The 26,681-nt window shown below is 42.2% G+C and overlaps 1 protein-coding gene across 2 annotated transcripts in view; it reads left to right on the forward strand.

The window, feature by feature from the left end:
• Positions 1 to 929: 929 nt before the first annotated feature.
• Positions 930 to 26,681, forward strand: part of LOC121571975 (rho guanine nucleotide exchange factor 2) — a 75,997-nt gene continuing 50,245 nt past the window's right edge. For both annotated transcript variants that reach the window (XM_041883800.2, XM_041883801.2), the window contains exons 1-6: positions 930 to 1,170; positions 14,385 to 14,656; positions 16,151 to 16,325; positions 16,729 to 16,837; positions 18,446 to 18,485; positions 19,000 to 19,144. In XM_041883800.2, the coding sequence (XP_041739734.2) occupies positions 14,385 to 14,656; positions 16,151 to 16,325; positions 16,729 to 16,837; positions 18,446 to 18,485; positions 19,000 to 19,144 (741 nt within the window). In that variant the 5' untranslated portion in view covers positions 930 to 1,170. The remainder of the gene's footprint in view (positions 1,171 to 14,384; positions 14,657 to 16,150; positions 16,326 to 16,728; positions 16,838 to 18,445; positions 18,486 to 18,999; positions 19,145 to 26,681) is intronic.

Consider the following 26,681-nt stretch of genomic DNA (forward strand, 5'->3'; position numbering starts at 1 on the left):
TGTGTAATAACCCATTATTGAAGCTGTAGCCTATATTTTGAGGACCACAATTAAAATAATCATTTGGCCTTTATCATGCTCATTCTCCTTTTAAAAACAGGCCTATGTAATTTATCCAAATGAAGCATCTTGTTTTTCATTAACATAGATTCATTAAGTCACCAATTGGTGAGTCGCTCTGGATAAGAGCGTCTGCTAAATGACGTAAATGTGCCCTTGAGCAAGGCACTTAACCCTAATTGCTCCTGTAAGTCGCTCTGGATAAGAGCGTCTGCTAAATGACTAAAATGTAATGTAAAAAGTAAAAACTACCTTTCTGAGTGCAGATTGGGGTTCTAACAGTCTTCGGTCGCCCTCTGCAGGAGTAAACCATAAAGCACAAAAACGAATACATGGGCTGGCCCATCAATGATTTGATGAGAGAGATGATTAATACAGAAAAAAACAGTGAATTGATAGCCTAATGTGGTCCATTATCAACCAGAAATTAGTTGATATAATAAAGTATCTCATGGAATGTCTAGGCCTATAGGAATACACTTCTGTGTGAGAGAAATCATTTTAGAATGACATTTAAAGCTATAATATCATGTTTTACATATGCTACTATCAAAGAGTCGGTCCAAAAACATGAACAATAAAACTATATTTCATGGTGCAGGCCATGTGATTTTCACTTATACGTCATTTCTATAAATCATATATATCGGTAATCAAGCGTTAAGTTGAAATTCAAATAAAGTTGCATGTATGGGTGTAGCAAAATTCCAAATGCGTTATTTATATTTCTTTATAAACCAATGATGTATAATAAACCCGTCAAATAAAAGGTGCACGCGTGCGTTTCAGTCCTTCGTGCGCACCTGCTTGAGCCGCACGCACGCAGTCCACAGACTAAGGAGGAGAGGAAGGAGTGACGATTCTCGCTAGAAGAGCAAGGGGCAACATGACAAGAAGATCTTTGGCGACACTCCTGAGACGGGTCAACAAACAAATGACCGTAGACTTCGTGTAAACATTCGACCTGAAAAACGTTTGGCAGTATTCTCAAGAAGCAGTCCAGGTGGTGTTTTGAAGTTTGTTTCCTTTTGGACCAGCTTCTTTTCTCTGGAACTATTACTTGGGATCTCGCGCAGAAAGAAGTTGATTGATTTAAATACAAGAAGAAAGGTAAAAACCGCCGACAGAACTTCTTATTCTAAATATAACTACGAACAAAGAGTTTATAAACTAAATTATTGTACAAACTTTGAAACAAAACAGTAGTCCATTTGTATTTTAGTGAGCGAATGTTTCCTGGAGTCCGGTACAACAAAAACGTGAATTCGTCTAATTGTATTCACATTTGCATCGATATAACCAAGGTTTTCAGTAGGACATATTTTGATATGACTACACTATATTTATGCTAAATTAGCCTACATACAATTATACTGAAGCCTAATTACTACCTTGCATGCAATATGTTACGACTTGCTCACCTCTCAATTTAGTGTTAAATAGAATGCCAATGTCTTGACTATTTGGAACAAACCTAACAGTACAGGTGGCTTACACTAAGTGAAATATATCTCCAAACCTATACTTAGTTTTAGAAGTCTCTCTTTCCACTGGATTATTCTTCAAAACTAAGGCAACAGTAAACCTCTCGTCCCCGACGAATGATGCAGCGCCCCTCTCCGGTCTTGGGCCAATTAGTGTAATTTTGTAAATGCCTGATCTCTATGGCAAGACACATTCACCCAAGTTTCGTCAAAATCTTGACAGTGCTGTCAGAGATATCACGTACAGACCGAGACAGATCCACAGTCCCCTCCCCGATTTCATAGTGGACGACAATAAACCCTAGGAGCAGGAGACAGAACGTACAGGAAGTTATGAGGATGGCCACCTGTTTTAGCTTTAGCAGGTATTTCATTATTCTAAAGAGAAGGCTAGACTGCTTTAGTTTTACAGCAATAACTCGACTCAGCTCTTAGACTCATACCCCATTCATACAGAGGGCTTTAACTGCAAAGTACCTTCCTTTTGCAGGTTCATCATTGTGGGGGGCAAAAATAAGGGATTCTAACAATGTGCATGTATAGTCAGTCAGACTTTACCTTAGTAGTGTAGGCCTATAGGCAACAACCAGGCAGCAACTGTAGTAGAAGCCCTTTCCTCAATGTGCTTGTGTCTGACTGTCCCCATTTCCATCCTAAAGAGATTAGCTAATGAATGCTTGGAGTCATAGGGAGGTAAGGAGAATTCAAGACCCTTTGGCCCTCTCTTCCCCCAGGGGTCCCAATAGAGTAGAATCTGTAGATAGTCACACTCAATGTTCAGCTAAGAATGTGTATCCCCTTGAGAGCGAGAGAAAAGGAGGAATACATCAACCCTTAAACTCTTTAGCTGTTTTGTGAAGGGCCCATGTCTTTGTGTGTTACGGTGCATCCCCTAAAGCACTGGTTACCTGAGACTAAACCATCCTCTTTGTGCTGCCTGGCAGCTTTCACGCTTGAAGTGTGCTCCTCACCAAAACCGAGCTGTCGGAGTGAAAGAGGTCGGAGAATGAAGTTGTCGAGAAAGGAGACCAAGATTATGCAAGTGAAGAATAGCTTTTAAAGGTACTTACTTGGAACTTCTCATACAGGTCCATCTGTGAGAGGTGGAGAAAAGGTGGAGTTATGGAAGATGATGAGGATTAAGGATCAAATAAAGACAATGGGCAAGAGAAGAGGAGAATAAGAATGATGTTGTGTGGTAGCATTTTGTCACTTTGGATGTAAAAATGGCTCATGTATTTTCCTACCTTCACCCATCTTTGTTTTATTTCCAGAAAAACACAGGGATGAAAATAGGCCGGAGCCTTTATTGGCACTCCCAATATAAATTAGGGCAGCACCATAAATGTTCAAATATTAACGTTAGCACCCCCCTAGGCTTAAGAATATCAATGTTGTTCAAATACACCGTTCACTCTCTCAAGTCAATGTATAATTCGACCCCTGCTTCAAAATTTTCCCACATTCTATCTTTGCATTAGAACATAAACTGTAGCCTGTCTAATCGCACATCTTTTTTGTGCTGTCTTGTCGACTCCTATGGTCATTGTCATGCTATACAGCGCAAACAGATCTGGGACCAGGCTACATGAAGTTACCACTGTACCAAATGCCCCCCAGGCACTCTCAAAAGAAGCACTGGTGACTTAATTCACCTCACCTCCATGAATAGGAAGAAAGAGCAGGAGACTAAAGAGAGTGAGGGGGAGGGAGGGAAGTGGGGGTTTATGGTGGAGAATGAGTGAGTGACATGAGATGGGGGATGGAGTGAGGATGTAGGGGGACAGAGGGACAGAGGGAGGACAAAGACTGGAAGGACAGATGGTGGGAAGGTAAGAGGTGCAGTTATGTCTTCTTGCCCACTTTTTTAATTCTACCCATTTTAGTCTTTCTATTTGTGTCTACAGTCTAAGTCTATAGGGGATGAAAACTGCAGCATGTGTTGAAAAGTGTAGTCGGCAGCATTGACCACTGCAACGTGTGGATGTCGGGATGCAGCTATGGCAATTAAAGAAGTCAGATGCAACCATGTCAGTGAGATTATGCCTTTATTTTATAGAGCTGCAGTGTGAGGGTCTGCAGCAAGGCTAGTAGTAGTAGGTGGCTAGTGCGTAAGAGGATAAAGTACAGTAGATTTCTAAAGTACTCAAGCCAAGAAATATTGTGGTAACAGTGGGAACTTTTCAGGTATTTGCATCATAGAATTTAACTCAATGGGCAACAAATTGGAGACAGTGGTGCTTGTTTGAATGAATCCTCAAGAAACCAAAAGCTAATTTGTTAATACGGGAAGTAATATGTAAAATGATAATTACATATTACTTCCCGAATATGTAATTATCATTTTACCATGTAAAATTCTACAGTACTTTATCCTCTTACGCACTAGCCACCTACTACTACTTCGGACCCTCACACTGCAGCTCTATAAAATAAAGGCATAAATAGGTAAATAGTGGATCAACGATGAATAAGTAAAATGAAGTATTTACACAATATATTGAATAGATATCATTTTATTGAATAGAGGGACTTTAGAACAGATCTTTCAAACTTGAGTTTTACCAACTATTTACTTGTGTTTTGATGCTTTGGTTGCCCATAGAGACTGTTCAAACTTGTTTACCGAACACTGTTCGGTGCTTTGTGTCCTGTTACTGTGTCATGCACCTGCAGTTTGAATGGACATACAGTATAACTGTACACACCTTTCTTTCTTTCTTTTTCTTTGTTTCTCTCTCACTCATATGGGAATACACTTTCAGATAAATATTGACATACTGCTAGACATGTCCAGTATGCTTGCAGACTTTTCAGTCTGTCACACAAATGTGCGCGGGCACACACACACGTTCATTGACTCAGCGTTGAACACTGACGTATTTGCTGACCCATCACACTCCCCATTGTTTTCCATGTTTGCTCTATGGGCCTGAACAAGGATAGGGCAGGAGAGAGCAGGAATATGACAATTGGATACGATGGAGGGAATTGTTAGAGAAAGACCTAAGACGGGGGAGATATAGAACCTACTCAGAATAGAAAGAAAAGAGAGGGTGAAGAAGGCCTACTAGTACAAAGAAACCCGTAAGTTATTTTTGCTTGTTTAAGGCCTACTGGTAGTTGGAAGAGGAAATGTTTAACTGCAAACAGTTAATCCCTTTTTGTATACAGGTTTATACTTGTGACTCATTTGGAGTACTGTCTGTGTACTTGGTGAAAACAAGCCATTTCAAACAGCTGTCTTGCATTGATGATGGTCTTCTATTAAGAAGCTCAGCTGAAATTGGCTTTGGGGAAGCTCCATTGTGTTGTATAGATCTCAGTGTTGGATCTGAAGTGTGTCTCTAACTATGTCCTTTCTCATGCATCTGAGCATAACCCAGCTTTTTATATGCTATCCGTGCTGACACAACTATCATATACTGTATATATACTGATCATCATGACATGCAGTTATAGGACTCTCCAACCCCAAGGCAAACCAAAATGTCCTGCAACAAGCTGCCTGCCAATTAATGGCCAAAACACAGTATTCCCCAACCTGTTATTCATTACGGCTTGAATTGAAGAATAGAGGGAGGAATAAGGAGAGAGGAAGAGAAAGGAATGAGGTGGGAGAGGAAAGAAAAACACCTGCGGGAGTGAGCAGAGGTTGACAAAAAAAGTATAACCTGTATTTGATGACAACTATGCCAGTAAATCTAATGTTGATATTGCGTTTTGTAAGGGTTGCGAAAGTGTTGAAAAGAGTGATGTGAATAGTGATCGTGCTCTTGTGTTGTAATGGAGTTACAAATTTTATTCAAGCGTTGTGAGGGTGTTATGTTATGACAGTATAATGGATAATGTTATAGAAATGTTGAGACTGTATCAATGTTGTGGAATCTACTTAACTTGCTATTGATTTTTTGTGTTATCATATCTTTTTGATTTGTTGAATACTAGGCTTTCAAACTGTTTTTAAGTATGTTTGTTTAGGGTTATGGTAGCCTTTGTGTTCTAAAAATAATGGGTTAGGGGAAGTTCTGTTTGTTTTCATAGCCATGATGAGAGTGTTGTGAATGGGTTGTACAAATGTTGAGTGTTGTCAGAAGGTTGTGAAAGTGTTGTTCTGTGTGCTATTGGGTGTGGTGGCATCCAAATCTAATCTAACTTATCTCAGAAGTGTTTACCCACTGTGTGATTGCATGGTATAACCCTGTGCTTACATTGAGGTTCTGCTGATATGACACGTGGATACACTCAAAGCTGTCATCACACACACGCACACACATTTGCATACACACATACAGTGCATTCGGAAAGTATTCAGACCCTTGACTTTTTCTACATTTTGTTACGTTACAGCCTTATTCTAAAATTGATTAAATCTTTTTTTCCGTCATCAATCTACACACAATACCCGATAATGACAAAGCAAAAACTGGCTTTTAGAAATGAGAATTGTCCCGAAGCCACTCCTGTGTTGTCTTGGCTGTGTGGTTAGGGTCGTTGTCCTGATGGAAGGTGAACCTTCTCCCCAGTCTGAGGTCCTGAGCGCTCTGGAGCAGGATTTCATCAAGGATCTCTCTGTACTTTGCTCCGTTCATCTTTCCCTCGATCCTGACTAGTCTCCCAGTCCCTGCCGCTGAAAAACATCCCCACAGCATGATGATGCCACCACCATACTTCACCGTAGGGATGGTGCCAGGTTTCCTCCAGACTTGACGCTTGGCATTCAGGCCAAAGAGTTAAATATTGGTTTCATCTGATCAGATAATTTTGTTTCTCATGGTCTGAGAGTCCTTTCGGTGCCTTTTGGCCAACTCCAAGTGGGCTGTCATGTGCCTTTTACTGAGGAGTGGCTTCCGTCTGGCCACTCTACCATAAAGGCCTGATTGGTGGAGTGCTGCAGAGATGGTTGTCCTTCTGGGAGGTTCTCTCATCTCCACAGAGGAACTTTGGAGCTCTGTCAGCGTGACCATCGGGTTCTTGGTCACCTCCCTGACCAAGGCCCTTCTCCCCCGATTGCTCAGTTAGGCCAGGCGGCCAGCTCTAGGAAGAGTCTTGGTGGTTCCAAACTTCCATTTAAGAATGATGGAGGCCACTGTGTTCTTGGGGACCTTCAATGCTGGATAAATCTTTTTGGTAACCTTCCCTAGATCTATCTATGCCTTGACACAATCCTGTCTCGGAGCTCTACGGACAATTCCTTTGACCTCATGGCTTGGTTTTTGCGCTGACATGCACTGTCAACTGTGGGACCTTATATAGACAGGTGTGTGCCTTTCCAAGTCATGTCCAATCAATTGAATTTACCACTGGTGGACTTGAATTTACCACTGGTAGAAACATCTCAAGGATGATCAATGGAAACAGGATGCACCCGAGCTCAATTTCCAGTCTCATAGCAAAGGATCTGAATACTTATGTAAATATGGTATTTCTGTTTTTATTTTTAATACATTTGCAAAAATGTCTAAACCTGTTTTCGCTTTGTCATTATGGGGTATGTGTGTAGATTGATTAAATATTTTTTTTACTCAATTTTAGAATAAGGCTGTAACGTAACAATGTCGAAAAAGGGAAGGAGTTTGAATACTTTCCGAATGCACTGTACATATATACACTGCTCAAAAAAATAAAGGGAACACTTAAACAACACAATGTAACTCCAAGTCAATCACACTTCTGCGAAATCAAACTGTCCACTTAGGAAGCAACAATGATTTACAATAAATTTCACATGCTGTTGTGCAAATGGAATAGACAACAGGTGGAAATTATAGGCAATTAGCAAGACACCCCCAATAAAGGACTGGTTTTGCAGGTGGTGACCACAGACCACTTCTCAGCTCCTATGCTTCCTGGCTGATGTTTTGGTCACTTTTGAATGCTGGCGGTGCTTTCACTCTAGTGGTAGCATGAGACGGAGTCTACAACCCACACAAGTGGCTCAGGTAGTGCAGCTCATCCAGGATGGCACATCAATGCGAGCTGTGGCAAGAAGGTTTGCTCTGTCTGTCAGCGTAGTGTCCAGAGCTTGGAGGCGCTACCAGGAGATAGGCCAGTACATCAGGAGACGTGGAGGAGGCCGTAGGAGGGCAACAACCCAGCAGCAGGACTGCTACCTCAGCCTTTGTGCAAGGAGGAGCAGGAGGAGCACTGCCAGAGCCCTGCAAAATGACCTCCAGCAGGCCACAAATGTGCATGTGTCTGCTCAAATGGTCAGAAACAGACTCCATGAGGGTGGTATGAGGGCCCGACGTCCACAGGTGGGGGTTGTGCTTACAGCCCAACACCGTGCAGGACGTTTGGCATTTGCCAGAGAACACCAAGATTGGCAAATTCGCCACTGGCGCCCTGTGCTCTTCACAGATGAAAGCAGGTTCATACTGAGCACATGTGACAGACGTGACAGAGTCTGGAGACGCCGTGGAGAACGTTCTGCTGCCTGCAACATCCTCCAGCATGACCGGTTTGGCGGTGGGTCAGTCATGGTGTGGGGTGGCATTTCTTTGGGGGGCCGCACAGCCCTCCATGTGCTCGCCAGAGGTAGCCTGACTGCCATTAGGTAACGAGATGAGATCCTCAGACCCCTTGTGAGACCATATGCTGGTGCGGTTGGCCCTGGGTTCCTCCTAATGCAAGACAATGCTAGACCTCATGTGGCTGGAGTGTGTCAGCAGTTCCTGCAAGAGGAAGGCATTGATGCTATGGACTGGCCCGCTCGTTCCCCAGACCTGAATCCAATTGAGCACATCTGGGACATCATGTCTCGCTCCATCCACCAACGCCACGTTGCACCACAGACTGTCAGGAGTTGGCGGATGCTTTAGTCCAGGTCTGAGAGGAGATCCCTCAGGAGACCATCCGCCACCTCATCAGGAGCATGCCCAGGCATTATAGGGAGGTCATACAGGCACGTGGAGGCCACACACACTACTGAGCCTCATTTTGACTTGTTTTAAGGACATTACATCAAAGTTGGATCAGCCTGTAGTGTGGTTTTCCACTTTAATTTTGAGGGTGACTCCAAATCCAGACCTCCATGGGTTGATAAATTTGATTTCCATTGATAATTTTTGTGTGATTTTGTTGTCAGCACATTCAACTATGTAAAGAAAATAGTATTTAATAAGATTATTTCATTCATTCAGATCTAGGATGTGTTATTTTAGTGTTCCCTTTATTTTTTGGAGCAGTGTACATACACACACACACACAGACACCGCCTTTTAAAGGATGTATACACACCGGCTGAATTCATAAACACCAATATAATTACACTGTGCAGTACACAAACAAACTCCCTCTCAAAGACATGAGTAAACATTGATGTAGTTAACCTGTATTGCAGTATAGGGAAACATTTGCTTAAAGAGGACGTAACTGGACCGTGTGGGGCATATTTCACTACATAAGTTATTGTTAGATAATAGCTAAGTAACTTGGAGCTTGGCATCACCCTGTGAGAGAGTTCTGTCACATGTACAGTTGCTATAGCACATTTTGAATAAGTAACTTTTGAATGCCTCCAACTGCAGTTGTAGATGCTTTACCTCCGGTGTGTGTGTGTGTGTGTGTGTGTGTATGTCAGGTTTTCCATTAGCCGGTAATAGCTGGCTTTTGGCCTGTAATAAAAAAAATAAAAAAAAATGGTTTAAAAAAAATACTTAATTGTTTGAAACCTGAACATTTTAATACATATTATGAGGCATGTCTTACCTTGCTTCAAAGTAGCCTATTAGATCTCTTTCTAAATTTCAAACTGATATTTTCATATGTCAGACTAAACCGTGCCCTTTTGACAATACTGTTTTCCAGCTAATTGCATTATGGAATAAACATTCACGCATAGATTACAGCCTTGTGCACATTGCTGTGCTTATAATGTGAAGAAATAATAGTTAACAAAACATTTTAAGCTAAATGTTCTTATCTGTTGCATCAGACATCATTTGAACAGTGAGAGACAGAATAACAACAAAAAAAATCCAGAAAAACGCATGTTATGAATTGATTTGCATTTTTAATGAGGGAAATAAGTATTTGACCCCTCTGCAAAACATAACTTAGTACTTGGTGGCAAAACCCTTGTTGGCAATCACAGAGGTCAGACGTTTCTTGTAGTTGGCCACCAGGTTTGCACACATCTCAGGAGGGATTTTGTCCCACTCCTCTTTGCAGATCTTCTCCAAGTCATTAAGGTTTTGAGGCTGACGTTTGGCAACGCAAACCTTCAGCTCCTTCCACAGATTTTCTACGGGATTAAGGTCTGGAGACTGGCTAGGACACTCCAGGACCTTAATGTGCTTCTTCTTGAGCCACTCCTTTGTTGCCTTGGCCGTGTGTTTTGGGTCATTGTCATGCTGGAATACCCATCCACGACCCATTTTCAAAGCCCTGGCTAAGGGAAGGAGGTTCTCACCCAAGATTTAACGGTACATGGCCCCGTCCATCGTCCCTTTGATGCGGTGAAGTTGTCCTGTCCCCTTAGCAGAAAAACACCCCCAAAGCATAATGTTTCCACCTCCATGTTTGACGGTGGGGATGGTGTTCTTGGGGTCATAGGCAGCATTCCTCCTCCTCCAAACACGGCGAGTTGAGTTGATGCCAAAGAGCTTGATTCTGGTCTCATGTAACCACAACACTTTCACCCAGTTCTCCTCTGAATCATTCAGATGTTCATTGGCAAACTTCAGACGGGCCTGTATATGTGCTTTCTTGAGCAGGGGGACCTTGCGGGCGCTGCAGGATTTCAGTCCTTCACGGCGTAGTGTGTTACCAATTGTTTTCTTGGTGACTATGGTCCTAGCTGTCTTGAGATCATTGACAAGATACTCCCGTGTAGTTCTGAGCTGATTCCTCACCGTTCTCATGATCATTGCAACTCCACGAGGTGAGATCTTGCATGGAGCCCCAGGCCGAGGGAGATTGACAGTTATTTTATGTTTCTTCCATTTGCGAATAATCGCACCAACTGTTGTCACCTTCTCACCAAGCTGCTTGGCGATGGTCTTGTAGCCCATTCCAGCCTTGTGTAGGTCTACAATCTTGTCCCTGACATCCTTGGAGAGCTCTTTGGTCTTGGCCATGGTGGAGAGTTTGGAATCTGATTGATTGATTGCTTCTGTGGACAGGTGTCTTTTATACAGGTAACAAACTGAGATTAGGAGCACTCCCTTTAAGAGTGTGCTCCTAATCTCAGCTCGTTACCTGTATAAAAGACACCTGGGAGCCAGAAATCTTTCTGATTGAGAGGGGGTCAAATACTTATTTCCCTCATTAAAATGCAAATCAATTTATAACATTTTTTACATGCGTTTTTCTGGATGATTTTGTTGTTATTCTGTCTCTCACTGTTCAAATTAACCTACCCTTAAAATTATAGACTGATCATTTCTTTGTCAGTGGGCAAACATACAAAATCAGCAGGGGATCAAATACTTTTTTCCCTCACTGTAGCTTAGGCCTACTGGTTTTAAGATCCCAAATTCAATCTTCCCACAACTGTCCCAGAGTCTGTTTTGGAATAGGCTATTGCTTTCTCAATAAGCTGACCAATACAATAGGTCAACTTTTCTACTATGGGGGATAGTAGATTGACATAGGCTAGTGATTTTGCTGTTCGTTACTCGTCTTGTTGGCTGAGCAAAAGTCAATGTGGAGAGTTATATCTTCAAAGTCCACATCAGAATTCGGTAAGCAGGACCGCACATCATTGCATCCTTGACTTGCATCTTCTGTTAATATAAATTACCATAATCCAAATGTGATTTCTGGTCAATTAAAATGTTGCCGGTGAAATGTCTGGAATCCCTGGTGTATGTGGGCGTTTGTGTGTGTGTTATTGACCCATTTTCATTTATTGTACTTTACCCACTTGTATAGCATTGTTAACAAGGTAGCCAAACATTCGATTTTTGATGTAAATCAATGATTGACATTTTTCTTGATGATTTTATCTAGTGCTGTACTTAATGGATAATTGTTGTGAATAGATCATATTGGGTTAATTGTGTTGAATGCATTTTGAGATCGAACCCTCGTTGGATCTTAAGTAGTATTTTCTTCCAATTCATCGGGTAGAGACAGACAGACAGTGATTGGAAGGAGAAACTACGAGGCATACATCAATAACATGCAAACTTGTCCTACACAGAATTCATAAGTTAGTCATCCACATCCACCCATTTATGCAGGAAATATAAGGTATTCAGCAGCAATGTTCCCTCTAATTGTTTTCGGCACTGAGCGAATTTCAGGTCTGCTGAGCGCAAACTTGAACATTGTGAAAAATCTTTGCAACTTCCGGCGCGCGTTTAGTGTGGACACGGAGGCTGTACCTGCTTTAATTTACTGTTTTAACAGTGGCCAAGTAGGCTACTGTGGCTATTTGATCTTAATGTAGGTCTACCAGGGTGGCCTACCATAAAAACTATGCATCAATTAACATGGAAATAGCGGTTCTATCATTCAGCCTACAGTAGCAGCCAATGTGTAGTGTTCAATGTAGGCCTACGTTCCATGAGACTTTTGAAAAAATACATGCAGGGCTTGACATTAACCTGTTTATCCACTTGTCCTACAGACAAGGTGGTGACTGAACATTTTGTTGTTGTTTGATGCAAGAAACCACTTTACAAAATAAAATGCGTTATTATTCCCATACCATTATTACAGAGAATCAGACAAATTATGCTACCCTCTGCCTATTGGCTACTTAGTTTATTCAAGCCTGTCTCAAAATACAACACTGCCCCTTTAAGACATAAAAGTCCCGCGTAGCTCAGTTGGTAGAGCATGGCGTTTGCGACGCCAGGGTTGTGGGTTCGTTTCCCACGGGGGACCAGTATAAAAAAAAAATGATGCACACAGTCGCTCTGGATAAGAGCGTCTGCTAAATGACTAAAATGTAAAATAAAAAAAGCTCTTTACCTGACTAGCTTTTCAAAGATGGCTAGATATGTACACATTTGGTGCTCTTGTAGGAAACAATCACTCTCACATTACTGATTAGCTATAACTGGGCTAATAACTCACTAACTAGCAAAGAATATGAACAAATGTGCACAGATGGCTATATGCAGCTCTCGCTTTGATCTCAAAACAAGCACATAATAATGACGACCACTCGTGTGAAACAGTCCAGTTCAAAGTCAATGGCACAAATCCGTATATGGCAATGGTCTATTTTCATATAGGCCTACTGCAGCTCTGATTGGTTATGGCGCACCGGTCTGTGTAGAGTACGGGTCTGAGTCGTGCCTGTCAATGCAATAGAATCCTACTACGATGCGCTCTGCCTACAACAACATCTCTTGCTTAGTTTGTTTTGCATGCGAAGTCTTGCATAGTTCGTTTTATTTCGGTATGTTGCATTGAAAGTGGCTAATATTGCGTTGATTCGATCACAATTCCCACATTAAAGGGAAATGTTGATAGTGTTAACTAACAGGGAAAACTCGTTCAATCTCGTGCTTCTCTGCGCGGGCTGATATTTCTTCTGCACGTTTAAGCTTATTAAGAATAAATTATCCATGCGGGCCGGGAAAATCATCCAAGCGAGTTTGAAAACCAAATGGCCAATAACAATAACCTATCCTCGTACTGGGCTATCGTAAACGCTTTAAGAGAAGTTAGTTATGAACAGTAGCTTATTTCCCAAATATTCTAGCCTACGAAGGTGTCCTAAAGTTGTGGCTTTCAAAAATGACAAGAATGAAAGTCTATAGCACGTGTCAAACTAATTCCACGGAGGGCAAAGTGTCTGTGGGGTTTTCGCTCCACCCTTGTACTTGATTGATTTAATTAAGGTTACTAATTGGTAAGGAACTCCCCTCATCTGGTTGTCTAGGTCTTAATTGAAAGGGAAAAACCAAAAACCTGCGGACACTCGGCCCTCCGTGGAATGAGTTTGACACCCCTGGTCTGTAGCCTAAGCCAAGGCTATTCTCAATCACAGCTTTATGATAGATAGAACAAACAATATTATTTATTTTTCTATTTATTTTATGAGGCAAATAAAGTAATTATTATTATCCAGTTCTGAAGACGGTAGACTGCTTCTATCCAGCCAATGATGTCACTACGGTAAGACAGCCCGTTCTTCATCAGACAGTCACTGCTCCATCACAGCGCGCCAGACAGACAAAGACACACACACAAACCTGCTCCATGCTGAAGCTCCTCCACCAGAAAGGAATATTAGAAAAGATTTGCCTGCACTTAGCCTCTGCTCAGGCTTTCAACAACATTATCTTTCGTCATGATTCGTCCAGTTGCATTTGATTTCACGCTATAGCCCAACTGTTGTTTTTAGCTGAGTTAAAGCGGCAATATGTAACTTTTTGGGCGACCCGACCAAATTCGCATAGAAATGTGAGTTATAGATCTGTCATTCTCATTGAAAGCAAGTCTAAGAAGTGGTAGATCTGTTCTATGTGCACTGTTTCTATGCTTCCCGTGCTTAAGTTGAATTTTTGAATCTTTTACTTTCGGTTTTGTACACCAGCTGAAAATATAATATTTTTGCTTATGGAAAATATATTTCACAGCGGTTTAGACGGTACAATGATTCTCTACACTATACTTGGTTGTTTTGTCACAAACTGAAATTAGCCGAATTATTAGAATTTTCGCAACCAGGAAATGGCGGAGCTATTTCTGCATGGTGCATCTTAAAAATAAATAAATGCATCTAAAATGTAATATTTTTTGGGGGGGCGATAGCATCTTTAATCACAATGTTTTATGGATACATAGTCACGATAGGACAAAGGTTGACATCGCCCATCCCTATTGAACAGTATGAGCTCTCACTGTGCCCCTTTCTTACTTCAACCCCTCATCCAGATGCCGACCACCCCTTCCCCCTACGCCCACCCACCAGCTTGCCTGCCCTCTTCCTCTACCACACCACCCGCCCCACCCTGTTTCCCATACCCCTCCCCGCCATGCTCCCCAGGCTCTGGGGTGAAGGGGGTTGGCGGGGCCGGGGGGGTTATCCTGCGCTCTCCGGCCACCCGTCACCTCACCCACCTGGACCCCTGGAGGAGACACAGCTGGGAGCCTGGGGCTATCATTACGGTGCAGCAGAAGGGGACGGAACCCAGCGACAACCGCAGGTAGGGGGTGCAATAAACATACAATTCTATACGGGAATCCTTATGTTCACATTTTATCCATTTACAATACAATCTTTCTTGATCTATTATACAGTACCCAGTCCCACCACACAACTACAATATAGCTTTAATAGACATTCTTATCCACACACTCTTAAATCACATGTTCACACCCAAAAATACAGTCAAATCTATCAACATCAGTGCATGGTTTATTTGAAAACCGTATTCATGTGGCTCTCAGGCAGTCCCTCCAGGATTTAGCTGGGATTTTTTGTGATATTTGAAGGCAAAAATGCTTGATTTTACTGCAGCAATTCTGACATTTTGCATGGCAATATGCAATGATTTTGTCCAATTTGATGCAAAAATGCTCTGACGAGGGAAAAGATTTGTTGACGTGTGGCACGATTGAGCCAAACTATACAGTAAATGTGCAGTGATTGGTTGAAAATGTTTGCAATCACGGAATCATGATGCTGCCACCACCATGCTTCACCGTAGGGATGGTGCCAGGTTTCGTCCAGACGTGACGCTTGGCATTCAGGCCAAAGAGTTAAATATTGGTTTCATCAGACCAGAGAATCTTGTTTCTCATGGTCTGAGAGTCCTTTAGCGGGCTGTCATGTGCCTTTTACTGAGGAGTGGCTTCCGTCTGGCCACTCTACCATAAAGGCCTGACTGGTGGAGTGCTGCAGAGTGCTGGTTGTCTTTCTGGAAGGTTCTCCCATCTCCACAGAGGAACTCTGGAGCTCTGTCAGAGTGACCATCGGGTTCTTGGTCACCTCCCTGACCAAGGCCTTTCTCCCCCGATTGCTCAGTTTGGCCGGGCGGCCAGCTCTAGGAAGAGTCTTGGTGGTTCCAAACTTCTTCCATTTAAGAATGATGGAGGCCACTGTGTTCTTGGGGACCTTCAATGCTGCAGACATTTTTTTGGTACCCTTCACCAGATCTGTGCCTCGACCCAATCCTGTCTCGGACCTCACGGCTTGGTTTTTGCTCTGACATGCACTGTCAACTCGCTCTTGCATATACACACACCGTCCAGAGAGTAGCCATTGTACTGGCACTGCCATCGCTGGACAACATCTCTCCCCCTCCCCTCCCCTCACACACAGAAAACACCACGACAGGTCCAGTCAGACAGTGTTACAACCACAACACACACACCTCCTTGCCTTGACACGTATCAGGGGTTATGGAAACAACCTCTCATCTGCAACTATAGTGTGTATGTGTGCAGAGACATTCTTTACAGAAGAGGTAGAAGAGGATGGGTCAAAGTTCGTTACTTTTACAGACTCCCTTTCTCTCTCTTCTCTCTACTTCTATTCTACTAATGATGTTGCAGGATATGTATTTTATTGGGAAATGTGATGTCTTTTTGAATGTATTTGTGGAGTATATTTATATTTGTAAACTGACGATGATTTTCTTAATTGCTCTTGAGGGGATAAATAAAGTTATATTGAACTGAACTGAATCTCCCCTTAGTGTGAGTCTGGAGAACCTGGACCCCGAGGAGATGGAGAAGGTTCTGGGGGCGGCGCTGGACGTCCGGCGAGGGGGGAGGGATCCTCGGAGGAACCCCATCACCCAGGAGGGCTCCCTGTCCTCCCTCACAGAGGAAGAGGCAGGGTCTGACGCGCAGCACTACTCCGTATTGGAGGTGAGCCTGTCAATCAGGGTTGTGGGATTGGATGAGCAGGCTGTCACTCATTCTGAATGGAGATGCATGTATTGAGAAAACCATAGGGACTTTTAATGCTATGAAAATTGTGGGATGAGCAAAATGTAATGTTAATGTATATTCCAAATAAAGATTTGTACATATACATACAGTATATTATTACCTGGGATGTAGTGTAGCTTAGGTTGGTCAATGCTGAACACTGGTTGAGATGATGAGTAGTAAGTAATGTAAGTGCTAATTTAGCGTGATAGGTGCGTAAACACGATTTACTTAATAAAATGGTGCGTAAATGCTGTTCACCCTCCACTATAACCCGAACTTCTTGTTGGGTCACAGGAGCAGTGCAATGCTCATTTTGTGTAATATGTGCATTAAACAGGAACAGTCCAACCAGCTGCAGGGCTGCAGTGCATCGGCCCCAACCCTCAGTGTGGCGCGTCGCAGCAACCTTCAAAGCGCGGCCCCCCGACCACGCTCCAACTGCTACGGTAAGCCTATGCTGCACGCCTGGGTCATGTTCATTATGCACCAAATGAAGAAAACAGACTGAAACAGGGAGGGACTACCTGGAACTGTCCAATAAGAAACACCTATTTTTGTTTCTTGTTGCAAAATGTTTTTAACGTTTTCTGTTGTGTGCCTTAATGAACACAACCCAGGGTCAGACAAGTTCACCGGGTAACAGGGTTGAAGGAGTCACATGGGCTGCCTGCGGTCCTATTCTGTATCCCTTCACCCTAAAGTGTACACTCGTTTCTCCCATATTTCTTACACCTGTCCGTCCATTCCTTTTCAATTCAGTCCATGAATGGGAGTGCTCACTTTGTGGAAAAGGTTAGAGAATTTGACCGCAGCCAAGGAATGTTTGTTGGGAAGAATGTATCCTTAGTGATCTCTAGATTTGAGTAAGTCTATAAACTCCTCACTCTACCCAAAGACTGCTCTGACTGCAGAGGGTCTTTCTGTGGTCTGTACCGTATCTAGACTCTCACAGACGTACTCGCTCTCTCTCACACACACACACACACTTTGTCAGTCTTTGTTTTGCTCTGAGTCGGGCTCAAGTTGGACAGTAAGTCAGTGTTTGTCAGTGTCAGTCAACAGCAACGTGTGTATGTGTGCATGAGTTTGATAGACGGCGTGAAAGTACATGTGTTTGTGTGTAAATGCCTTGTTTTTGTTTACAGTAGTTGAATCATTTTGTAAATTGTATGTGGGTGTATTTAATTATTATAATTGGGTATTGTAATTTGCACTAAGTGCATGCTTGTTTTTGTTTGTCAGGATTATTACTCAGTGTGTATGTTTCTGTTTTTTCACTGTTTATGTCAACTGTGTGTACTGTTTTTCAGTGTGTGTGCATGCTTCAGTCTTTATTTCTCATTGTTTGTCTCTGTCTTTTGTCTCTCATTATGTGATTCTTAAGGGTTTGTTTGTCCGTGTGTGTGTTTCTCAGGGTTTTTTGCATGCCCCTGCCCCTATTAGTATGTGTGTGTGTGTATGCCTCCATCTGTGTGTGTGCACATGTATGCACCCAGTGTTTGTGTGTGTGTGCAGCAGTGCGGAAGCGCTCTTCCTGTGTTTGTTCTGTCTTTAGCCCCAGTTCCAGTTTCACAGCAGAGCCTCAATTTCTACTTCTAACTCTCCCATCTCTCCTTTCTCGCTCTCTACTAGTCTCCTTCCACTTCAATTCCTCCATTTTAACACACTGCTCAGACGACCAACTCGGATTTACTAGAATTTATTCTATCATTCTCTTCCTATCCCTCTCTTCTAACCTGTGTTATCAAACTCAGTAGCCTATAGGCTATCTGTGCCTCTTTCACTCTCATAACAACTTACTCTTTGTGCTTGGCAAGTTTATTATTGGTTAAAGATAGCACTGCAGCCCTTGAATGAGCATCAGGTGATTGGGACATTTCCCTACTTTGTGTGTTTTTAAAAATGTTTTGTTTTTACTTTGTGTATTTTAGGTTTTGATTTCTGCCTTGTTCTAGGCATAGCTGTTATTGAGAAGCTCAGCCAGAGTCGTAAGCTTTGGAGAGTGTTTAGGAAGGTCTCCGTGTGTTGAGTGTCTTCTGATCTGTGTGTTCCAGAGACTTTACCCTACCGTCAACTTGGAGGATCCACGCAGAGGTGAGTTGCCTTTCTCTCGTTTTCCCTTTCATGCAAAGGATGTGGCCATTTTTTTTATCTATTTCCATTAGCAAACCGCCGTCTCCATTCTGGACCTGTTTGTCTCGCGCACTGCAGTCTCCATTCTGGCTCTGTTTCCTGTTCTCACGGAAGCCACAGTGCCTTTTATAGTTGCGTGTCCGATGTTATTAAATGACCATTTACAGTCAATGCTAAAAGCGGTCTGCAGTGATAATATGCAATCTGGCACTCCTCTCTTTCTCCACCTCTCCACTTTTCTCCCTACCTCTTCTCTTTATCATTCCCTTTTCCTGTCCTGCTCCTTCCTCTAATCCTGTCTCTAAATCTTTCCTGTCTTCTGTCCCTCTCTCCTCTCTGTAATTCTTCCCTTTGCCGTCCTCCGTCCTCTCATCCTGTCACAAACTTTCATGTCTTCTCTCTCTTTTCTTTGTCTAACTTTCCTGTCTATTTCCCTCTGTTCTCTTTAATGTTCTCCTGCTCTCCTCTCCCTCAGTGTGGATAGTGACCTGGGTCTGCTGCTCTGGGGGAGAGAGGGAAGCTGGACAGAGGTCGAGAGAGACGAGGCCCAGGAGGAGAGGACAGGCAGCCCTTTAGAGCGCACCTTCAGTTTCCTACGCAAGATGGCCGGCAACCGCAAGGTAGGAGAGGCCTACTTTCTGCAGGAGAGTCAATCGTATTTTATTGACATTGATTCATATGAAGGGGAGACCAATAGAGGAGAAACAGTGTAGAGGATCGGGATTCCATCCCTCGCAGACATGGGATCACATATGTGCCATTGGTGGCGGCTTTAACCGTCCGACCAACCCACAGCACACAATATCTAAAACCCATTATACAGTACCAGTCAAAAGTTTGGACACCTACTCATTCCAGGGTTTTTCTTTATTTTTACTACTTTCTACATTGTATAATGACAGTGAAGACATCAAAACTATGAAATAACACACATGGAATCATGTCGTAACCAAAAAAGTGTTAAATAAATCAAAATATATTTTATATTTGAGATTCTTCAAAGTAGCCACCCTTTGCCTTGATGACAGCTTTGCACAATCTTGGCATTCTCTCAACCAGCTTCATGAGGTAGTCACCTGGAATGCATTTCAATTAACAGGTGTGCCTTCTTAAAAGTTAATTTGTGGAATTTCTGTCCTTCTTAATGCGTTTGAGCCAGTCAGTTGTGTTGTGACAAGGTAGGGGTGGTATACAGAAGATAGCCCTATTTGGTAAAAGACCAAGTCCATATTATGGCAAGAACAGCTCAAATAAGCAAAGAGAAAAGACAGTCCATCATTACCTTAAGACATGAAGGTCAGTCAATCCGGAACATTTCAAGAACTTTGAAAGTTTCTTGAAGTGCAGTCACAAAAACCATCAAGCAATATGATGAAACTGGCTCTCATGAGGACCACCAATGGAAAGGAAGACCCAGAGTTACCTCTACTGCAGAGGTTAAGTTCATTAGAGTTAACTGCACCTCAGAAATTGCAGCCAAAATATATGCTTCGCAGAATTCAAGTAACAGACACATCTCAACATCAACTGTTCAGAGGAGACTACGTGAATCAGGCCTTCATGGTCGAATTGCTGCAAAGGAACCACTACTAAAGGACACCAATAATAAGAAGAGACTTGCTTGGGCCTAGAAACACGAGCAATGGACACTAGACCAGTGGAAATCTGTCCTTTGGTCTTGAGTCCAAATTTGAGATTTTTGGTTCCAACTGCCGTGTCTTTGTGAGAACGGATGATCCGTTCATGTGTGGCTCCCACCGTGAAGGATGGAGGAGGAGGTGTGATGGTGTGGGGCTGCTTTGCTGGTGACACTGTCTGTGATTTATTTAGAATTCAAGGCACACTTAACCAGCATGGCTACCACAGCATTCTACAGCGATACGCCATCCCATCTGGTTTGCGCTTAGTGGGACTATCAGTTATTTTTCAAAAGGACAATGACCCAAAACACACCTCCAGGCTGTGTAAGGGCTTTTTGACCAAGGAGAGTGATGGAGTGCTGCATCAGATGACCTGGCCTCCACAATCACCCGACCTCAACCCATTTGAGATGGTTTGGGATGAGTTGGACCGCAGAGTGAAGGAAAAGCAGCCAACATGAGCTCAGCATATGTGGGAACTCCTTCAAGACTGTTGGAAAAACATTCCTCATGAAGCTGATTGAGAGAATGCCAAGAGTGTGCAAAGCTGTCATCAAGGCAAAGGGTGGCTATTTGAAGAATATAAAATATATTTTGATTTGTTTAACACTTTTTTTGGTTGCTACATGATTCCATATGTGTTATGTCATAGTTTTGATGTCTTCACTATTATTCTACAATGTAGAAAATAGTAAAAATAAAGAAAAACCCTTCAATGTGTAGGTGTGTCCAGATTTTTTACTGGTACTGTACATCTAAAGTCTCTTCCTAATAGGGTAATATCGTTATGACAACGACACTATGTGGTAGTGCTGATCATATTGAATGGTGGGCCCGTAGACTTGCTACCAAAGTAATGGTAGAGGAGACAGTGAGTCAGAAAGAATTGACCTTTGAACAAGGTGTGTTGACTCATGGCTTAAATGGAAAGGAAAGCAATAAACATACCACATGTCATTTAAATATGTTTACATATATTTTAGTTTGGTGTCATTTGTTAATGACAACGGAATAATTTTGTCCCATAAGTAGTCATTAGTTGTGATAACTGAATAATTTTGTATAGTGTAGTCAACCTATTGGCTTAGAGACCTAGGCGGTTGTGTACTTATGGCACAACAGAGTGGATCCTCGCTGGACAGAGTGGATACTTCTTGATTATTGGCTTTTTTTGGTTACAGTGGACTTTGTCCATGGTCTTTATAACTATGTAGTATACTGTGAAAGGGACTGATCATTCACTTGCAGTGACTGACCGCTTACATTGAGTAATAACAATACCAGCAAAACATCACAATGGAAACAATGTTTTTTACGGATTGGCACTCAAATAATTTCAATGGTCTTGTTTGTTACATAATTCAATACGTATGTTGATACGTTCTTGTGTTTCATAGCCCTGAAATTCCCTGAGATATTACTTGTACTTGACTATGGACTGTACTATTGGGAGTTGTATGTACCAGTTATGTCCAGCAGAGGGCAGAGTAAATCTATTTCCTTGTGAGCTCAGTAGAGCTTTGCAGTCAGCTTTTCTCTCCCTCCCTCACTGTCAACCCTCCTGCTACTAGAACACAACAAGTAGCTGCACATTGTCCAAATCTGGTAGAGGACAGCTAGGTGTCCGTCACACAGTCAGCCATAGCCGTCGAGGTCATGATATCATAATTTTTTGTCACTAGTGCATTAAGCAGCCCGACAATGCTGAGTCAACCATCAGAGCTTGTACAATCCATAAACTGAAAAGACAATGACATTTAACACTAACAGTCTGACTAATTTAGCGTGACTCAAACTTGCTCTTCCCTGTATCAGACAGTGAGTTCACTTGGACTTTAAACATCCTGTGCACACTCATACATAGGCACACACTAATAATCTATCACACACAAACACGTCCAACTCACTTACACCCACACACACACACTGTCATGGAAGAGTGTTCCAGGGAATTTATGACAATGTTCCAGCATAATCTGACTAGATGCCATGAGAACATACCATTGGCAACACACTGTAACACATGTCCCATGGGAGTCTGGGTAAAAAATGTAACTATGCCTCGACCCCGGAGAATGTTGTATACACTTTATCTACTTTTTAAACAAAGTAGCCTACGAATACTATCCACGTCAGGGGGTATAGATAAATAAGAGTATTATATGGAGCCTAGCCAATGGTGAGCCAATGGACAGTTGTGATTTATATTTTACAGGCTGGTTTCTGTCTGACATGCCTAGTTATCATAACAGTCTGCTTACCCAGTCTGCATGGTTACAGGCTACAGCAGGCGAGCCCTGTCTTCAAGGCTGATTCTGTGTAACATTGTGATTATGTGTAAAAGACAGGGTCAAGCCAATCAAACAAACTGCCTATGTATGTTTAAAAGACTGGTTATTTCTTACAGATTCTGACGTCTAACATTTAGGTCAGGAATCAGGGGCCTGATCAACTGAGCACTGAAACATGACATCACCACAAGCTTGTGATAGAAAACTGACAAGCCTGGAGGGACTTTTTAAATAGGGCGGGACTGAGATCTGTGTGTGTGTGTGTGTGTGTGTGTGTGTGTTAGGGCTGTCCCCGACCCAAATAAATATTGTTAGACCGAGAGTCGTCTTTTCTTTCAACATTTTAAAATGTGATTTTCCATATATAGACACACCCTATGTGTTTTTAATAAAATCAACTATATGTACTGAGCATGTCTAATGCTTGAAGCATGCTGTTTGATTAAATAATTAAAACATACAAATGACTCAAGAGGGAGCCAGAAATCAAGATAGCCTAACCAGAAGAAAAAAAAACTGTTCCAGACCCCCCTCCTCTCGCTGCTGCTGTCCTTCACAGATTCTGCCGTTATGCGCCTGAAGTTGCTGGTAATAGGCTACACCAGGGGTCGGCAACTTTTTCCAATTTTCTACTGATCTGCATGCCAGTTATGATTTTCATATACACATTTTTTAGTTTCAATTGAATTTATAATAGTAGTTTTTAATTTATATCTCAATCACTGTCATGTGGTTTTTAATTGTATCTAAATGAAAATGATACCAATCTTAACTTTCATTGCCATTGCCAACTATGTAAAAATAGCCTACAGTGCCTTCGGAAAGTATTCAGACCCCTTGACTTTTTCCATATTTTGTTACGTTACAGCCTTATTCTAAAATGTATAAAAAAAATATAAAAAAAAGCCTCAGGAATCTACAGACAATTCCCCATAATGAAAAAGTGAAAACAGGTTTTTAGAATTGTTTTTGCACATTTATAAAAAATAAAAAACAGATACCTTATTTACATAAGTATTCAGACCCTTTGCTATGAGACTCGAAATTGAGCTCCAGTGCATCCTGTTTCCATTGATCATCCTTGATGTTTCTACAACTTGATTGGAGTCCACCTGTGGTAAATTAAAATGATTGGACATGATTTGGAAAGGCACACACCTGTCTATATAAGGTCCCACAGTTGACCATGCATGTCAGAGCAAAAACCAAGCCATGAGGTCAAAGAAATTGTCTGTTTGCTCCAAGATAGGATTGTGTCACGGCACAGATCTGGGGAAGGGTACCAAAACATTTCTGCAGCATTGAATGTCCCCAAGAACACAGTGGCCTCCATCATTCTTGAATGGAAGAAGTTTGGAATCACCAAGACTCTTCATAGAGCTGGCCGCCCGGCCAAACTGAGCAATCTGGGGAGAAGGGCCTTGGTGTCAGGGAGGTGACCAAGAACCCGATGGTCACTCTGACAGAGCTCTAGAGATCTTCTGTGGAGATGGGAGAACCTTCCAGAAGGACAACCATCTCTGCAGCACTCCACCAATCAGGCCTTTATGGTAGTGGCCAGACAGAAGCCACTCCTCAGTAAAAGGCACATGACTGCCCTCTTGGAGTTTGCCAAAACGTCTAAAGACTCTCGGACCATGAGTAACAAGATTCTCTGGTCTGATGAAACCAAGATTTAACTCTTTGGCCTGAATACCAAGCGTCACGTCTAGAGGAAACCTGGCACCATCCCTACAGTGAAGCATGGTGGTGGCAGCATCATGCTGTGGGGATGTTTTTCAGCGGCAGGGACTGGGAGACTAGTCAGGATCGAGGGAAAGATGAATGGAGCAAAGTACAGAGAGATACTTTATGAAAACCTGCTGTAGAGCGCTCAGGACCTCAGACTGGGGTGAAGGTTCCCCTTCCAGCAAGACAACGACCCTAAGCACACAGCCAAGACAACGCAGGAGTGGCTTCGGGACAAGTCTCTGAATGTCCTTGTGTGGCCCAGCCAGAGCCCGGACTTGAACTCAATCGAGCATCTCTGGAGAGACCTGAAAATAGCTGTGCAGCAACGCTCCCCATCCAACCTGACAGAGCTTGAGAGGATCTGCAGAGAAGAATGTGAGAAACTCCCCAAATACAGGTGTGCCAAGCTTGTAGCGTCATACCCAAGAAGACTCGAAGCTGTAATCGCTGCCAAAGGTGCTTCAACAAGTAAAGAGTCTGAAGACTTATGTAAATGTAATATTTCCGATTTTTAATACATTTGCAAAAATGTAAAGAATCCTATTTTTGCTTTGTCATTATGGGGTATAGTGTGTAGATTGATGGAAAAAAATGATTTAATCAATTTTAGAATAAGGCTGTAACGTAACAAAATGTGGAAAAAGTCAAGGATTCTGAATACACTGTACATAAAGCCAACAAATACAAACATTGCAGCCTGCAGGTAGAAAATATTCTGATAAAAATAAATGTCCTATAAATCACATTGGCTACACAAGGCCTGTCTGCAACGAACTTGAAACATTGTATCAACTGTGTCCAGCCTGAAGCTTGTGCTAGCAAACTTGCAACATTGCATAAAATATTCTGAGGCCTCAGTTTCCTGCGCCAGTGAGCTTGGGACAGACACAGCTGTAGGCTATTTGTGCAAGGGGTGAGAAGTAATCAATTATTTTATGATGTTTCCATGGGATCAGAGCATTACATTTTTCCCTTTCATGCGTAGTGGTTTCAAATACATTGAGGAACTTTTGTCATTCTCAATGGATTCTAAAAACAGACATTGTTTACTTACAGTTTGAGGTGAAGACAAATCTACTTTGAGAAGCTCCACAGCTCATTAGTGGTGGTGAGTTAAGACAATCAGAAATACTATCAGACATCCCCAAATGGGCACGTTTATAGGCCTACATTTGTGCGCGGGCCAGGTAGCCTAGTCCTATTTCAATATGCGTATTCAGGTGCGCTTCCTTAACATTTGATAGGCGCGCTCCAAACAAAAGACAATGAATAAATTGACATTACTCGTAAATGGAATGAAATAATCCAAAACTTGTTTCTCACAAGTGTAGCATAGGTTGTTAGCTCTGTAAACAACCTGTCCACTTCGACAATGAGAACGGTAAACGACTGTAATAATAGTAATAATAATATATTGAATGTATTAACAGAAAATACCGTAACCAAACAAACATTGTAGATTAGAAATTATGGAATTAACGGTAAATGTAGGCTACTACTGTTGATATATGTAATGGGGAATTGATAGACACTAACAATAAAATACCAAACAATTCACACAATTATGTTATGATACAATGAAACCTCACGAAATGGCGGGAGAGAGCGCATTCTGGAGAGAGACATGCCTTGTGCATCTTAGCCACACTTCCCTTCTTCTTGGACCGTGGCATCCCCGCGGCCTCCTCAATGGATTAGTCCACTAAGATGGGTGCAAATCAGACGGTGTCTCGTGTGCCATGAAAAATATATATTTGCGACTGCTAGACTAAAAAAATATATTGGGCGACCAACGGCCTATCGACCAGTCGACTAAATGGGGTCAGTCCTAGTGTGTATGTGTTTGTTTTTTGGCATAGTATTATGAAGGAATGTGAACAGAAGTTCACAATGTGCAAGTGTGAATGTAAGTACATTTTAATGTTGCAATGTTTGCATATTAATTGAATGTGTGTGTGTGTGTACAATATTTTTCAACTGCTTCAACTCTCTTCATGACTTCCTGATTTCTATTAATATGGGTTTTGAAGAGAACCATAAAGCCTTAATGTTTTACTCCGGCATCTGTCTGCTCCCTTAGTGGGGAAAGCTACAAACCAGACTTAAACTGAAATGAAACCTGCCTCACAGATTTTCATTAAACACTCTATAACAAACGGAGGAGTCCTGTAAGCATGCTCCAATTAGCCGGCCTAGATAATTTCAAGTTAAAACTAAGTTGTAGGCTATAAAAAGTGGTTGAAACTAGTTGCAGTGACTTCATTATGACGTATTTCGTGACATCCTGGCCAGGTTGTATAGCTTATTATCAATAAAAGTCACAATCTGTTTCAAAGGACAGCCTCTGGCCTCTGATTCAGGAAGACTTCCACACTAAACTTTGTCACCTCTGACCTCCACTTCAGTTGATCCTCCACAAGTGGCAGTTGTGGCGGTAACACCGAACAGGGACCTAGAGGTCCCACGAAAGTCAACTAATAAACTATTTATAAGCA

The sequence above is a fragment of the Coregonus clupeaformis genome, chromosome 8, assembly GCF_020615455.1.
Source record: "Coregonus clupeaformis isolate EN_2021a chromosome 8, ASM2061545v1, whole genome shotgun sequence".
Lineage (NCBI taxonomy): Eukaryota > Metazoa > Chordata > Actinopteri > Salmoniformes > Salmonidae > Coregonus > Coregonus clupeaformis.